The 17,702-nt window shown below is 43.0% G+C and overlaps 1 protein-coding gene across 2 annotated transcripts in view; it reads left to right on the top strand.

The window, feature by feature from the left end:
• The window catches only part of EPG5 (ectopic P-granules 5 autophagy tethering factor), a 127,564-nt gene that overhangs the window by 41,876 nt on the left and 67,986 nt on the right, over positions 1–17,702 (top strand). For both annotated transcript variants that reach the window (XM_055559455.1, XM_055559454.1), the window contains exons 17-24: positions 2,129–2,269; positions 9,205–9,349; positions 9,579–9,776; positions 10,157–10,267; positions 11,392–11,514; positions 12,397–12,563; positions 13,503–13,724; positions 15,520–15,643. In XM_055559455.1, the coding sequence (XP_055415430.1) occupies positions 2,129–2,269; positions 9,205–9,349; positions 9,579–9,776; positions 10,157–10,267; positions 11,392–11,514; positions 12,397–12,563; positions 13,503–13,724; positions 15,520–15,643 (1,231 nt within the window). The remainder of the gene's footprint in view (positions 1–2,128; positions 2,270–9,204; positions 9,350–9,578; positions 9,777–10,156; positions 10,268–11,391; positions 11,515–12,396; positions 12,564–13,502; positions 13,725–15,519; positions 15,644–17,702) is intronic.

Below are 17,702 nucleotides of genomic sequence, written 5' to 3'. Positions count from 1 at the left end.
TTTATGACACATTGGACTGTAGCCCGCCTGGCTCCTCTGTCCATGGAATTCTCTAGGCACGAATACTGGAGTGGGTAACCCTTCCCTTCTCCAGGGGATCTTCCCAACCCAGGGATGGAACCGAGGTCTCCTGCATTGCAGGCGGATTCTTTACCGTCTGAGCCACCAGGGAAGACCTGATCATGGGCTGGATGATACAAATAGAGCACTGGTTCTTAACCTTTACCACCCTTTAGAATCACCTTTGTGGTGATTCTAATTACCAATATGGGGAAGAGAGTGAGAATCCTGATCTAATTGTTCTGGGGGCCAGTTCTCCAGGTGATTCTTAATGTACAGCTTAGACTGAGAACTTCTTATGAGTATGGGCAGAGAAAAGGTAAAAGGAGGAGAGATCCCTAGAGCAGGATACCATGATGGAGGAGCTAAGCTTTGGAGAGGAGTCTTAATTAGAGAAGACGCCCTGGGCTAAGGAGCAGAGTGGTGATGCTCACCTTCCCCCGGTGATCGGTGCGCACGGTGCTGAAGATCCTGCGCTGCAGCACCTGTGCCCTCTTGAGGAGCATGCTCACCACATTAATACGCGATCACTTCCCCTCCTTGAGGGGCTCTGTTTCTTGATGGTAGGGGCGTGGTAGGGGTATTGTCTTGTTTATCTTTGTACCGCCAGAACTTCTGCTTCATAGATATTTCTTTTTTTTTCCTTCTAGTTTTATTGAGATAAAATTTACATACAGCAGTCTATAAGTTTAAGATGTACAGCATAACGATTTAAAAAAATTTTTTTAACTAGAGGAACATTGCTTTACAATGTTATGTTGGTTTCTGTTGTACAACGGCACAAATCAGTCATAACTATATATATATATACATATATATATATATATCCCCTCCCTGCGGAGCCTCCCTCCCCTTCCACCATCCCACCCCTCCGGGTCATCACCGAGCACCAGGCTGGGCTCCCTGTGTCTTAGAGCAGCTTCCCACCAGCTGTCTGTTTCACACATGATGGTGTGTATACGTCAGTGCTGCTTTCTCAGTTTGTCCCTCCCTCTCCTTCCCCTGCTCTGTCCACAAGTCCATTCTGTGCATCTGCATCTCCGTTCCTTACCTGCAAATAGTTTTTTATCAGTACTAGTTTTCTAGATTCTCTATATATGCATTAATATATGGTATTTGTTTTCTTCTTTCTGACTGACTTCACTCTGTATGACAGGCTTTAGGTTTATCCACCTCAGTTCAACTGGCTCAAATTCATTTCTTTTTATGGTTGTGTAATATTTCATTGTATATATTTACCACATCTTCTTTATCCATTCATCTATAGATGGACATCTAATTTGCTTCCATGTCCTGGCTGTCAGCATAATGATTTGACTTATATACATCATGAAGTAATTATCACAAGTTTAGTGGACATCCATCATCTCATATAGATATAAAATTAAAGAATAGAAATATATTTTTTTCTTGTGATGAAGACTCTTGGGATTTACTCCCTTAAAAACTGTTATGTATAATGTACAGCAGTGTTACTTACATTTATCATGTTGTAAATTACATTATTGATTTGATAACTGGAAGATTGCACCTTTTGACCATCTTCACCTAATTCCCTTTCTCTCCACCTTCCCTGACTACCCTTGCCTCGTCACCCTTGGATTCTGGTAACAACAAATTTCATCTCTTTTTCTATGAGCTTGTTTGTTTGTTTGTTTTTGAAGTATAACTTACCTGCAACACTGTGTTAGCTCCTATTATACAACATAGGGATTCAGTATTTCTATACATTTATAACTGATCACCTGATAAGTCTGGTTATGATATGTTACCATTAAAAATATTACATAGTTATTGACTATATTTCCCACACTGTATATTTCATACCCATAACTCATTTATTTTGCAATAAGTTTGTACCTCTTAACCTCTCTCATATGTTTCTCCACCCCAAGCTGCTTCCTTCTGGGGTTATGATTGTAGCATTTGTGTGTGAAATTTGGCTATGTATAAATGTGTTGGAGACCTGAGATAATCCAGGTAGCTTGTAGGCTGATAATGCATTAAAAGGATATCATTTTATGAACTGACTACCTTATATACTCATTGCTTTTTTCTTTTTCCATAGCATTGAGAAGTTCTGTGCAGAAGGCATCCCACTCTTGGGAATTCTGGTCCAGTCGAGGCATTTGAGAACAGTGGTCCATGTCCTGGATAAGATTCTGCCTTTGTTCTACCCTTGCCAGTATTACCTTCTAAAGAATGAGCAGTAAGTGGAGAACAGCACAGCAAATATAAAATGACTGTGTCCTCTGGCTTTTCAAGTATAATATAGGCAATGATATTTCAATAGTGTATTTCTTATGAAGCAGAAAGCTTCCTGCCTAGTTGAGAATGCAGAGTGATGAATGAAGACTCTGATAATGATCCCAGTGCTTCTGGGATTGATTGGGAATAGTGCTTCTGACCTTGAGCAGCAAATGACTTTGCTGTTGTAACAGTAGCAAAACATATTGCCTTTAACTGCAGTGTGCATGGGGCAGTATTACAGACAGAGAAGGTGCACAGAAAGGTGCCCATCACATGAGACATTCATAATCTTGTGAGAAAATAAGACTTTTGAGGTAATCACAAAGTTATGAAACAAAATACTGGCAAGGCCATGGGAGGACGTACAGGTTGCATTCGCATGTATAATGCATGTGTAGTACAGTGGACCCTTGAATCACACAGAATTGAACTGTGTAGAATATTTTTCAATAAATGTACTAGAAAACTTTGGAGATTTGTGACAATTTGAAAAAATTCACAGATGAACTATGTAGCCTACACATGTTGAAAAAAGTATGCATAAATGAGTAAAATATATCTGGATACTAGTTTATCATCTCCTACCATAACATACATAAATCTATTATAAAAAGTTAAAACTTATCACCAGTTAAACACACAAGCAGAGACCATACATGATGCCATTCACAGTTGAGAGAAGTAGAAACAAACCTAAAGATACAGTATTAATTTATAGCTGCATAAATTAACTAGTGCATTCTGTACTACTGTAATAATTTTGTAGCCAGCTCCTGTTGGACTTCCAGATGGCTTTGAGGTAAAGAATCCCACTGCAATGCAGAAGATGCAGGAGATGTGGGTTCAATCCCTGGGTGGGGAAGATTCCCTGGAGGAGGAAATGGCAACCCACTCTAGTATTCTTGCCTGGAAAAATCCCATGGACAGAAGAGCCTAGAGGGCTGTAGTCCATGGGGTCGCAAAGAGTTAAACATGACTGAGCATGCACGCATGCGCCTGTTGCTATCAGGGTGCGCTCAAGTGAGTATCCACCTGACACGCTGTGTGACGCTAATCATCTCCAAGTGAGCAGTTTGTTTCTCCAGTAAATGGTGCATCACAGTAATAAGTGACCAGTTCTTGAATCATTTTCATTGTTTTTAGTGCAATATTTGTAAGCCTTAAATAACACCAGGGGACCTCTAATGATTTTGAAAGTGCTCCCAAGAAGCAGAGAAAAGTCATGACATTACAAGAAAAAGTTGAATTGCTTGATATGTACCATAGATTGAGGTCTGCAGCTGCATTGCCTGTCATTTCAAGATAAATGAATCGGGAGTAGGGACCATTATAAAAAGAAAGAAAAGGAAATTCATGAGGCTGTCACTGCAGCTCTACCAGCAGGTGCTGAAACATTGCACTTTTTGTGAAACGCCTTTTTATCTCATTGAAAGTACAGCTTTTATTTGAGCACAGGATGGCTCTAAGAAAGACATACGTATAGGTCCTAATGTGATTAGGGAAAAGTCAAAGTTGTTATATGACAACTTAAAGCAAAAGGAAGGCGAAGGCTCTAAAGCTGGAGAATTCAGTTCCAGCAGAAGATGGTTTGATAATTTTAGAAAGTAGTTTGGCTTTAAAACGTCAAGATAACAGGAGAAGCAGCTTCTGTCGACGGAGGCAGCAGACGAGTTCCCAGATGCATTACAAATATCATTGAGGAGAAAGGATCTCTGCCTGAACAGGTTTTTAATGCAGATGAAATGTCCTATTCTGGAAAAAAAAATGCTACAAAGGACATTTGTTAGCAAGGAAGGAAGGGAAACAGGCATCAGGATTGAAGGCAGGAAGGGGTACAGTAATTCTACTGTTTTGTGTAAATGCAATTGGGATTACCATCAAGACTGCCCTTATCTGTAAACCTGTTGACCACCGAGCCTTGAAGGGAAAAGATAAACACTAGCTCCCAGTCTTTTGTTTGTACAAGAAGGCCTGGGTAGAGAGAACCCTTTTTCTTGATTAGTTCCATCAAGCTTTGTCTGCCTTGCCAGTAAAGGACTCCTTTTTGAAGTTCTTTTGATACTGGACTTACAGAACCTCATGAGTTCAACACTGAAGGCATAGTAGTGATCTCTTTGCTCTCAAACATACCATCTCTAATTCAGTTTGTATATTAGGAGGTCATAAGGACCTTTAAGGCTCATTATACATAGTACTTTATGGAAATAGTTGTCAACGCTATGGAAGAGAACCCTAGTAGAAAGAAAATCATGAAAATCGGGAAGGATTATGCCATTTAAGATGCCATTGTTGTTATAGAAACAAGCATGAAAAGGAACTTCCTTGATGTTTCACTGGCTAAGACTTCGTGCCCCCAATGCAGGGGGCCCGGGTTTGGTTCCTATTCAGGGAACCAGATCCCACATGCTGCAACTAAGAGTTCGCATGTTACAACTAAAGATCCCACATGCCTCAACTGATAACCTAGCACAGCCAAATAAATAAACATTAAAAAAGAAAGGAAAAAACCCCTGAAAGCCATCAGCCCAAAACAATAAATTCCTGTTGGAGGAAAGTGTGTTCAGAGGTTGTGCATGACTTCATGATTTATGACAGAGACAGTCAAGGAAATCATGAAAGGGATTGTGGAGTGGCAAAGAAGGTGGGGCTGGGGGTAGGGGAGGGGTTTCAAGAAATGGATCTTGCAGAAATTCAAGAGCTGATAGACACCATACCAGAGGAGTTATCAGAAGATGACTTGATTGACACGGGTGCTTCTAAACCAGTACCAGATGATGAGGAAGAATCAGTGCCAGAAAACAGTTAACAGTAGACAGTCTGGCAGAAGGTTCCGATCACTGAAGACTGATCTTGACCTCTTTTACACACGAACCCTTCTATGAATCAGGCTCTGAAATTAAAGCAAATGGAGGACTGATACTGTATAGAAATATTTTGGGAGAAATGAAAAAGCAAAGAAGTCAGAAATTTCAGTGTATTTCTCTAAAGTTACGTTGAGTGTGCCTGCCTCTCGTCTTCCCCTTCCACGTCCTCTACTTCCTCTGCCTCTGCCACCCCCGAGACAGCAAGACCAACCCCTCCTTTTCCTCCTCCTCAGCCTGCTCAGTGTGACGATAATGAAGATAAAGACTTTTATGATGATCCACTTCCACTTAATGAACAGTAAATAGTCATAATGCTCTACACTGATAAACTTACCTGTTGGGTATGTGTGTGTCTTTGTGTGAAAATCTGACAACTGTATGGCAGGAACTGTATGAGACGTTTTAATTCATCATCCTCATCACCTAAGTATTCATCATGTAGTACATGCCATGCAAGACTAGTGTTAAAATGAATAATCTCTCCTTACATAGGCATGAGGTGAGTGACATTTAATATAAGATTAGTAATGTGTTAGTTTTCTTACTGTTGTATACTTTTGCTTTCAAAGAATTATACCACTGTATAATATGCTTCTCTCTCATAATTGGAGAAATGGTGTATCTACCTGTTATCACAGATAAGTGGTTCTTAAAACAATGTAATGTTTACAGTACTGTATTATGAATATGACTGTCATACTCTCTGTGATTAAATTTTTTATAACAAATCATTCATTAGTATACAGGCTAGATAATTTTGAAACTGTCATATTGATTATACTAGGCTACCATAGAACAGTCATATTGCTGCTTCTTTATTATTAATGCATGAATTGTTATTATACCTGTAAGTCAATGTGAATTTTCACACTGTCTTTTCATTTTTGTTTGGTGTTAGTAGGTGTAGCATCTACAGGATTTTATAGCATATAAGGCATTATTGATGTAGGTGCTGACAGATGGTTCGCCTTGTAAACAGATGATGTAAGCTTACAGAATCAGTGGATACAGTACAATACTGTAAATGTATTTTCTCATGATTTTCATAACATTTTCTTTAACTAACTTTATGATAAGAATATAGTATATAATACATACAACATAAAATAAGTGTTAATTGACTGTTTATGTTGTTGGTAAGGCTTCTGGTCAGCAGTAAGCTATTAATAGTTAAGTTTTGGGGGCAGTCAAAAGTTATATGTGAATTTTTAAGTGCATGGGAGCGTTAATACCCATACCCCTGTGGGTTTAAGGCTCGTCTGTATATGGCAAAAGTATATGGAATCATGGTAAAAAATAGCTGCTTAGGGAGGGAAAAAATTAAGGATGAGTATGAATTAAGATTCTTAATTGCACATGGTGGGAATCCAGTATGTACCTGTTTGCAGGAAGGGACTGTACTGGCTCCTGTGATTAGGAAACAAGGCTCATGATAACATCAGGTCATTCTGAAGTGGTGGTTCTCAGCTTGTGGAGTTTTGACCCTCAGGGGACACTTGATGTCTAGAGCTGAGTGTGGCTCAGTGGTGAAGAATCTGCCTGCAGTGCAGGAGCTGTGCCGTCCATCCCTGGGTTGGGAAGATCCCCTGGAGGAGGAAACCCATTCCAACATTCTTGCCTGGGAAGTCCCATGGCTGGGGGAGCCTGGAGGGCTACAGTCCGTGGGACTGCAAGGAGCGGACACAGCTTAGTGACTAAACAACAAGAGATCATTTTTGTTGTCACAGCCTGGTTGGGAGTGGAGCAGGTAGGGCAGGTGGTTGGGAGAAGGGGATTTAGGGGTTGATTGAGGGAAGCTGCTACCGATACCTGGTGGATAGAGGCCAGAGGTGGTATTAAACATTCCACAGTGCACAGGAGAGCCCTTCCCGGTAACTAGCCGTCCCAACATGGCAGTAGTTGCAAAGCTGAGAGGCGGCGGGTTAGTGCTTCTCTGTGTGTGTGTCTGCCCTCCCAGGTCCCTTGGCCCTGCTTCTGTCTCTTTCAGGCCTTCTCTGCAGGTGTACTTTCTCTAGGGGAGTGAAACGACATGGCTACAGAGAGAACTAGGCAAAGGCAAATGTTTTTCTTTATCATTATTCCTTATAATGATTCCCGATTGGTCTGATTCATCTGCTCTCCCTGTGCCTGTTGCTGTGTCCATGGGTTTGCCTAGTCCTGGGAGGACGGTGTATAGGGATTCTGTATTGAAAGTCCCTCCCTCCCACAACTCTGGTGTGGAGGCGGGACAGTTCCCCTGACGAGAGGCGGTGTTACCAGAAGTGAGACAGGCTACTTGGCGAACAGAAACAACAGGTGGCCCACAGATACGACTTTGTGAAAGAGGTGGGTTTTTAATTGAGCTTTGGAGCACCTGTAGGCCAGTGGAGAGAACTGGCCTTTTCAGTATCCGTGGGGGTGATAGGAGGGGCTGCAGAAGGCCAGGCTAGGGAGGAGCATGGCAGGAGGGAGCTGGGAGGAGGCCATCTGGCTGGGGCCTTTGGAAGAGTGAGGAAGGCGGAGGTGAGGCCTGATGAGGAGGCCCGATGGCAGGGGCAGGCAGTGTGTCCAGAGGCATGAGGGGGACACTACAGTTTTCCCATTGGGTGTCATTTCAAACAGCGTGTCACAGACTTGCCGGGGATGAGACTCAACCGAGAGCTTATTAAGTATGGATTTCCAGCTCCTCCCCCAGATAGTCTGCCTTAGAAAGAACGTGTTAGGAACTTGGGACCTCTTTTTGTGAAAACAGCATTCTAGGCGCCGGGCACGTCTGAGGCCACTCGTGTTCTGGTTAGCACGTGGCTTTCAGGGTGCTCGTGTGCAAGGCGTGTCCTCACCCCATCACTCTCGTGTGGACACAGGTGAGTTCCTTCACTGTCAGAGCTTCCATTCTTTATTTGTTTGATGAGATAATATTCTTTCTCAAACAGGCTGAGTTTAAGGATTAAGTGATACGCTCGAGGTTCGGTGCCTGCTTGGAAAAATTTTAATAAATTGCCTTTAGGTTTTTGTGATTTTGGGAGTTTAAAGTTAGATTGAATGGTCCATTCTGCCGCCCTCCCTCCCAATGCTAAGTTTTGAGTGAAGGTGAATCCTAGGCTCCGTTTCCAGCGCTCGCTCCTCTGTATCCCTGCCCTCGAATGCTCACACAAGCTCTGCTCTCCGAACTCTTACAGGGCTGCATTGCGCCGGGCCCGTCACAGCTTTGCTTTTCCACTCGAGTGGAATTTGGCCTGCGTCGTGCCAGCTGTGAAGGGGGATGCCCCTCACTCAGCAGTAGCCTCTGCACTGCCACCATCCGCACGCAGGCTGGGCACTGCCCTCAGACACACAGGCAGTTATCACGTCCTCAGGGTGCAGTTCCCAGTTCTAAGTGCCATGAAGGGAAACAGTGGTGCTGTGGGAGAGCTTAATGGGTTAGACATGCTTTAGGTGCAGGGAGGGGGTCAGGAAGTCTCCTCTGAGGTGGGGACTTGCAGATGAGAGGTGAGGGCCGCGTAGGACTTTGTCAGGTTAGGTGTGGGGGAAGTGTTTCAGATAGAAAACCCAGCAAAGGCAAAGGCCCTAGGTGAGGATGGAGCCTGGCGCACCCAGGGAACGGGTCTGTAACTGAATTATGATATCTGCACACACACCCCCCACCCCTGCTGCCCAGTGTCCGGTGTGCCACCTTGTGTGAAATTGACACCCAGTGAAAGATTGCGGCAGGGTGATTCTGCGGACATCTCTGCTTTTGTCAGTGGGAGTGGGAAGGGGATGGAGTGGTGCTTTGGGTGTTTTCCCCTCTAATGCTCTTTAACTTGCACAGGTTTATGTGTCCTAGACCTGTTCACTGCACGCTTATAGGTGGGTAGATTTAACCCATGTCAAACTGGAAAACTTGATTCTTCTGAAATTCCTGAAGGTTTTTATCAGAATCCCTGAATAGAGCTTTAGTCTAAAGATGGGACCATATCAGTGTTTTCCTGTTTCTCATCGGTAATTAGCCACTGGAGAGTCTGTTGGCTTCGATCGGGAGGTAAAGAGAGTTGCCCTGTGTGCTCCGCAGGTTTCTGTCGCACCTCCTCCTGTTCCTGCACTTGGACAGCGGTGTCCCCCAGGGTGTCACGCAACAGGTCACCCACAAGGTGGCGCAGCACCTGACAGGAGCCAGCCACGGGGACAACGTGAAGCTTCTCAACAGCATGATTCAGGTCAGGGTCCCGCCAGCCCCTACATGTACCCTCGCCTGCCTCCTAATCACATGCCCCTGTGCTAGCACGTCTGTGTGTTTCGGTCATTTCAGAGCCCTTGGCACAGTGCTTTTGGCCAAGGAAGGCAGCAGATCTGGGTTTTTAATGGAGCTAGATGTTATTGTATTTGTGTTTTAAGGGTGGGAGGCTGGTTATTACCTTTGTCATCACCTGAGTCCTTTCTCCATAGGCCCACATTTCTGTAAGCACTCAGCCCAATGAGGTGGGCCCGGTAGCTGTATTGGAGTTCTGGGTTCAGGCTCTCATAAGCCAACATCTTTGGTACCGGGAACAACCCATCCTCTTCCTCATGGACCATTTGTGTAAAACAGCTTTTCAGTTGAGGCAAGAAGACTGTGTGCAGAAATTGCTCTACCAGCAACATAAGGTAAACCTGTTGTGGAATTTATCTTCGTCATCAGCTAGAAAGTAACCTTCTAAGGAGGCTCCCCACATGCATCCTTCTCAGTGCTGCTCTGTGCCCACTGCCTTTTTAAAGCCCTGCCTTAATGGTGTCTTATCCAAAAACCATAGTCTGCTAGCATGGATCCTTATAAAGCCAAAGAAGGACACCCTAGGAGGAGCCCTGCTCATTCATTACATTTGCCTATGATGTGGGATTATCACTGCTGGTAGACTAATTACTGAACTCTGTATCTTACCTGAATTGTCCACTGGCATAAGATAATTGCTGTACTCTTGAAAAGCTCGTTGGTTCTGTTTTTTGAAAGCCGTCTCTCTCTGCTCCACACGCTCTCCCTGGCGTAGAATGCTTTGGGCTACCACTGTGACCGGAGTCTGCTCTCCTCTTTGGTGAGCTGGATCCTGGCAGGCAACATCACTCCTTCCTTTGTGGAGGGCTTGGCCACGCCCACTCAGGTAGGCAACCTGCTGTGCATCACTTGTTATCTCTGTATACTCTAGTATTGTTATTATCCTTACCTACATTACTAATAGCCTAAAATATCTAACATCTATTCAGCACTTACTACACATAAGAATGCTTTTCATTTAATCCTCACAGTAGCCCTCTGTTGAGGTTGTGCTGTTGCTGTTCCTGTTTCACAGGGGGCATTAACTGAGGTTTAGCAGAGTCAAGTGGCTGGCTCAGGATCAGATAGCTTGTTATCAAAACTCCAGCTGCCTGACTGCAGAGCCTGCCCAGCAGCAGGACAGAATGGTTAAGATGCTGGAGCCAGAACTGCCCGGGACTCAGCCTTGGTTGTGCCATTGCTAGCCCTATGCCTTGGAAACTGGCTTATTCTTTGTCCTCAGAGTCCTCAACAGTCAAATGAATGTAATGTTATTACGAGGTGTTGGTTGTTTTTATTGTTATCATCATTTTCATTAATTCACCACATTGTTTTTATCATTATTACCACTTCTTGGACTTTGTGTGTCCGATTCTGTCTTTGTTTTATCACTTAACTCAGTAGGAGCATTCTTCAACTTCCTGTCACAGTCTTACTCCTGCTCTTCCTCATACCTCTTGGGATCCAGCTGAGGCAAACTCCATGTTGTTATCTGCATACATCTCTGGCATTTCCATGTTTTGCTGAGCTGATTCTCTTATCGGACATGCCTTCCTTTCCGGTCTCTGTGTAGAGCCTTGTCTGATACATTTATCTTCTCTGATCCCACCTCCCTTCTCTAGTTTCCCATAGCGCTTGACCTCTGATTCAACATCACACTTGTCACTTTACATTTTGGTTACTTATATATTAGTCTTGTTTCCCCTGGTGAATGGAAAAACATCTTAAGGGCAATTACTAAAGTAGCTTTTCCAAACGAATTTAATATTTTTCAATAGCCTATTTTATATAAGTTTATATCTGTGATACAAGTAGAAATAGGTTTAGAAAAGCTATATGTTAATTTTAGAAACTATAAATGTGTCGATTGAAATCTGTGATAGCAAAGGTGTTAGTCTGTGGAATATTAGGGTGTGTTTTCCTGTCTGAATTGGAGCTCATTCCCCTCATGTTTACCTGGTGTCCTTGCAGGTCTGGTTTGCATGGACAGTCCTGAACATGGAATCCATCTTTGAAGAGGACTCCCAACTCCGAAGAGTTGTTGAAGGGGAATTGGTCATAAACTCTGCATTTACCCCCGACCAAGCTCTGAAGGTGCAAATAACAGTTCTGCATTTGTGGTAGAAGCTGGTTCACTTTGATGCTGATGGGTTCACCTGTAGCTTTTGGACTTCTGTGTTTTCTTTTGTTGGGAATGTTTGGGAAGCACAATAACTGTTCTAATGCTCAACATGGTGAATTGAAGTGTGTATTTCCTTCCCGAGGTTTATGTAACATCGAGAGTCACAAGTTTTATAATATGAGGCTGCGTCCACTGCATGTATGAATGGGATTGCCTTTGGTTTAGAGCATCAGAATCCCCTAGAGAGCTTGTTAAGAATCTGATTCCTGGACCCCAGCTTCTGACATTCTGAATCTGGAGTGGGACAAGGAATTTATTTTTAGAAACTCCCTAGCTGATCCTTAGGCTCACTAAAGTGTGAGAAAAACGGGAATGAGTCTTTAGAATTAAAGACTTTCTATTTTAGTGTCCAATAGTGTAGACTGTGCTTTTGGATTTCAGAGCCTGTCAAGGTATTTATCATTCTTGAACATCCATTTAAAATCTAAATTTTCAAGACATTGATAAAGTTTATAAAATTTACTTTAGCTTTCATATTATTCTCGCACTGTAGTGTTTTACACAGAAAGGGATGGAAAGGCAAGAAATGAGATTAGACTCAGTGATGCTTAAGACTCAGTCCAGTTCTGGGGTTTGTGAAATTTTAACAGAAAAAGGCTGCCCCACGTGTCTTATTACTGGGGATGTTTAAGTGTTAGCTAGAGGATTGGAAAAGTAAGGTTTATATGACTTTTTTTTTTTCCGTATCGAATCGAAAACACAATGGTTAGCATTTCATTTGAGTCACTTAGGAAGAGCAGACCGTTTGCAGATGTGATCATTACATGGTTGCTCAAAGCCCGTCTCTTTTGTAGAAAGCCCAGGCTCAGCTGAAGCTCCCCATCGTCCCGTCCCTCCAGAGGCTGCTGATCTATCGCTGGGCCCAGCAGGCTCTCCTCACGCCTTCTGACCATCCTCTTCTGCCACTCGTTTGGCAGAAGTTCTTCCTCCTGTATCTCCACCGCCCAGGACCGCAGTATGGGTATGGTACCCAGTGTGGTAGGGAATCGGTTCCTGCCTTTTCCCTGCTCTGCTGCTCTGTGTTCTCACACTGTGACACGGGAATGAGAATCATTTCCTGGCTCAGAGCCTCCCTCCTTTCCTGTTTCACATCTGTTAGACTGGACCTTTTCTGAGTTCAGGGTATCTTGGGGCAGCTCTCGCTTCATCACCCCCCATACCCAGTTTGGTGAAGACAACACCCTGGAACTGCGTGGAGTTTATCAGAGAGCCTCTGGAGTCCCACACTGAGGCTGCTTGTGTGGCCATGGTGGGGCTTGTTCGAAGGGACTTGTGTTGCTAGTGTGTGTGTGCTAAGTCGCTTCAGTCGTGTCCAACTCTTTGCAACCCCATGGACTGTACCCTCCCAGGCTCCTCTGTCCATGGGATTCTCCAGACAAGAACACTGCAGTAAGTTGTCATGCCCTTCTCCAGGGGATCTTCCCGACCCAGGGATCAAATCCAAGGCTCTTACATCTCCTGCATTGGGAGGCAGGTTCTTTACCACTCGTGCCCCCACGGTAATGCAGGTATGGACAAAGGCCAGGACTTGCCTGGGGTGACCATTGCTGTCTGGCTCCAACTCAATGTTTCTGTTTCACTCGCACTCCCTTAACTCACCCTCTTTGAAACATACAGATGGTGATTCTTCATCACTTCTGTTTTCAACTGATTGCAAGTTCAAGAAGAGGTTCTGTCTTTAATCACTTCTGTACCTCTAAGTGGTGACAGTATCTTGAATTTGCATAGGATTTCATTCTTTTAAAAACTGCTTTTATATGCATCGTATTGTTGGAGCCTCATTATAACCCTTGAGGTAAAAATGATATGTATTAATACAATGAGTTGTTAATGGACTGTAATGTGTCACATAGAGCATCTTGTGTTGATCCTAGTGTGCTCTTTGCTTGCATTTTTTAAGGTTACCTATAGATGGTTGTATTGGAAGGAGGTTTTTTCAAAGCCCTGCTCATATCAGTTTGTTGAAAGAAATGAAGAGGCGCCTGACAGAGGTGGCCGACTTCCACCACGCTGCGAGCAAGGCCCTCCGTGTTCCAGCAGAGGGCAGTGAAGGGCCGCCAGCGAGCCAGGCTGGCACCCCTGCTTACCTGACTTCACCAGAACTGCACACAGAGCTTGTGAGGTGAGGCATGGCTGTTTAACCATTTGTGGTGGTGTTTGTAGCACAGGTACTTGGATACTTGTGTTACAATTGCTCTTAACCTGGTCGACTGACTGTGGAAGGTGGTTTTGACTATAGGTTTGTATCTTGTAATGTTTCTCTTTTGTGTTTCTTATGAGAAGTGAATCAGCAATTTGGGTGTACCTCTGTGAAGTGCCTGGAGTCTGATGAACACTTCTAAACTGGAGGGCTGGTGACCTCTTTTCTTTCTTTATTTAGTAACAGAAGCAAACCGAAACAAGTGATCATAGCAAGTTAGCTACTAGTGTAGTCTGCTAGGATAGTTCTCTAAAAGAGGTAAATGCCCCAGGCAGAGTCCTTTAAATGGGGTTCATAGACCCTCTAGGGCATTCCGGGATCGACCTGGGGTGCAGTAGATTCATAATCTGCCAAAACTGCTTCTGAAAAATAGACTCAGTGTTTGCACACACTGTAAAGGGTTAAGAACTCAGAGGTGAGTCTGTGTCCCCTTCACACTGTTCTTCTACCTTTCATTTGTAAGCTTGATGTAAACCAGATATTAATCTTATAAATAGGACTTAATAAAAATAACTTTTAATAGTGAACTCAATGCAAAATGAATACAAAAGTCTCAGTGAGGAAACCCAGAGTTTCAGCCCAGTTCTCAGACCTTAGGCTTGATTGACCTCAAAGCCTTAGGGCTTCTCTCTGCCTCCAGAATAATTTCTCCCTGTCTCTTTCTTGCTTGAAAGAAAATTTCTTTTTGCTGGGCTTAACCAGTGGGAAGGCTTTATCTTTGAACATTTAGATCAGCTAAGAAAGTCTTTGATGTCCCCTTTTGCCTTCTGGCATGTTGTGAAGTAGATATATAGCCCAGGCAGAAGCTGCATGAGAGCTCTGTCCCAGCCTTTCCCCTTTAAGAACCTCAAAGCCGTGTCCCTGGGTCTCTTCCTAGAGGCTGCTGTTGGGGTGAAGGTGGTATTTTTCCACTTTATTGTGTAAAGCGCAGCCACACTACCTTCTGGTCTCCCCCTGGTACTTTGTGTGTAATATGTGTGCTGTAGACAACTCTGGTACCTGTTGCTGCAGACAGCTGCTTAAAATACCAGTGATCTGAGCTAAATGGACTGTGTTCCTTATAAAACCAAAAAATAAAAACAAAGGAAGCATCATTAAATTAAAAAAATTTTTTACTGGAAAATTGAGAATTTTTTTTTCTTTTTCCTGTTTTTAGTTGTTTTCTTCTTTCTTCATGGGAACAGGGTGCAAACATGCTGTGGGCTCTGTTTGTGATTCCTTGAGGCAGGAAATTGTCATTTAGCCTAAAGCTGGCAGAGTCTTCCGAAGCATACGTTTTAAAATGGCTTTTAATGTTTTCTCTGAAAGATGGCAAATGTGTTTATTTGAATGTGATTTGCACTTTTCCAAGCACCAAGACTCACTGTGACTGGATTGCCTAGGAGAGAAAAACTCCAAATTCAGATCCTTGATCTGTGTTAAAGTCACCTTCTCCAGTTATTTTTTCTGTGTACTATATTTAACCCTCTTTTGTAATAGAGTTCACAGAGCCCTTTCTTCATACTATTTGTATTAGCAATTGTTATTACATCATATTTAAATGATTTGTGACATGTCTTTCTCCCTTGCTGGCTCTTCTTGGGAATGGAAACATTTTCTATGTTATGTGCTTCTAAACTTTTATCTTTTAGTGCTGGTGTTCCTAGAGATGTAAGAGACTTAATTTGCTTTCACATCTTTTTGTATTATATATGATTATTATTTTTTTTTCTTTTAGGCTCTTCAATGTGTATATATTATGGCTAGAAGATGAAAATTTTCAAAAAGGAGATACATATATCCCTTCTCTGCCAAAGCACTATGACATTCACCGGCTAGCAAAAGTGATGCAGAATCAGCAGGTGACACTATAGCAATGTCTTTTTTAGCATATCTAGTTGTAATTTGAATTGGTCACTTTTATAACTTAATGGTAAAACCACTTATTGATACAGAAATGGGCTCATTGGGATGGTCATTTTTTTTGGTGGTTTTCTCAGTATGTAAATGAGTCTTTTAAAAAATTTATTCACTTATTTGTTAATTTTTGGTTGCGCTGGGTCTCTGTTTCTCCTTGCAGTCTTTTTCCAGTTGTGGTGAGCAGGGGCTACTCTCTAGCTGTGGCGTACAGGCTTCTCATTGCAGTGGCTACTCTTGCGGAGCATGGGATCTAGGTTCATGGGCTTCAGTGGTTGTGTCTCTGCAGCTCTTGAGCTTAGTTGCTCCACAGTATGTGGAATCTTCTTGGACTAGGGATCTAACCCATGTCTCCTGCACTGGCGGGCAGACTCCTATCCGCTGTACCTCAGTGAAAGTCTGTAAATGATTTTTTGAAGGCAGTTTGTTGCCAGAATCTCGGCTCTCTGTGCACCAATGCTAAACAGAAATACAGAGACAGAGTAATGGAGGAGAAAGAAAGAGTGGCTTTATTACTTTGCCAGGCAAAGGGGAACACAGTAGGTTATTGCCTCAAGAACTATGCCCTCCTCTCTGGTGAGTAGTAGAGGTTATATAGTCAGGCAGGGGTATATGATAAGAATGAAGGCAGTAACAGTCTTGGGTTCTTCTTCTGCAGTTTCAAAAGAGCAGGATTGCTGACAAGATAGAGTGTGTGCAAGGTCTTAGATGATGCTGTTAATGTGCTGCACTCAATGCATCAGCAAACTTGGAAAACCCAGCAATGTCACAGGGCTGGAAAAGATTAGTTTTCATTCCAATCCCAAGAAGGGCAATGCCAAAGAATGTTCAAACTACCATACAGTTGCACTCATTTCACATGCTAGCAAAGTGATGTTCAAAATCCTTCAAGCTAGACTTAAACAGTACGTGAACTCAGAAATTCCAGATGTACAAGCTGGATTCAGAAAAGGCAGAGATCAAATTGCCGACATTCATTGGATCATGGAGAAAGCAAAGGGGTCCAGAAAAACATCTATTTCTTCATTGACTTTGCTAAAGCCTTTGACTGTGTGGATTACAGCAAACTGTGGAAAATTCTTAAAGAGATGGAAATACAAGACCACCTTACCTGTCTCCTGAGGAACTTGTATGCAGGTCTAGAAGCAACAGTTAGAAGCAGACATGGAACAATGGACTGGTTCAAAATTGGGAAAGGAGTACATCAAGGCTGTATATTGTCACCCTGCTAATTTAACTTATATACAGAGGACATCATGTGAAATGCAGGGCTGGATGAATCACAAGCTGGAGTCAAGATTCCTGGGAGAAATATCAACAACCTCAGATATTAAACCTCAGATACTAAAGAGCCCCCTGATGAGGGTGAAAGAGGAGAGTAAAAAAGCTGTCTTAAAACTCAAGGTTCAAAAAACTAAGATCATGACATCCATTCCCATCACTTCATGGCAAATAGATGGGGAAAAAGTGGAAACAGTGACAGATTTTATTTTCCTGGACTCCAAAATCACTGTGGACAGTGACTGCAGCCATGAAATTAAAAATACTTGCTCCTTTGAAGAAAAGCTGTGACAAAGCTAGACAGTGTATTAAAAAGCAGAGATACCACTTTGCTGACAGAAGTCCGTATAGTCAGAGCTCTGGTTTTTCTAGTAGTCGTGTATGCCCAAGAAGTGATGTTTTTGAATTGTGGTGCTGGACAAGACTTGAGAGTCCCTTGGACAGCAAGGATATGAAACCAGTCAATTCTAAAGGAAATCAACACTGAATATTCATTGGAAGGACTGATGCTGAAGCTGAAGCTCCAATACTGTGGCCACCTGATGTGAAAAGCCGGCTCATTGGGAAAGATTGAGGGCAGGAGGAGAAGGGGGAGACAGAGAATCAGATGGTTGGATGGCATCACCGACTCAATAAACATGAATTTGAGCAAACTTTGGAACATAGTGAAGGACAAGGAAGCCTGGAGTCCTGCAGTCCATGGGATTGCAAAAAGTCAGACAT

Source organism: Bubalus kerabau, chromosome 21, assembly GCF_029407905.1.
Source record: "Bubalus kerabau isolate K-KA32 ecotype Philippines breed swamp buffalo chromosome 21, PCC_UOA_SB_1v2, whole genome shotgun sequence".
NCBI classification, from domain to species: domain Eukaryota; kingdom Metazoa; phylum Chordata; class Mammalia; order Artiodactyla; family Bovidae; genus Bubalus; species Bubalus kerabau.
This window is presented reverse-complemented; position numbering and strand designations above follow the sequence as displayed.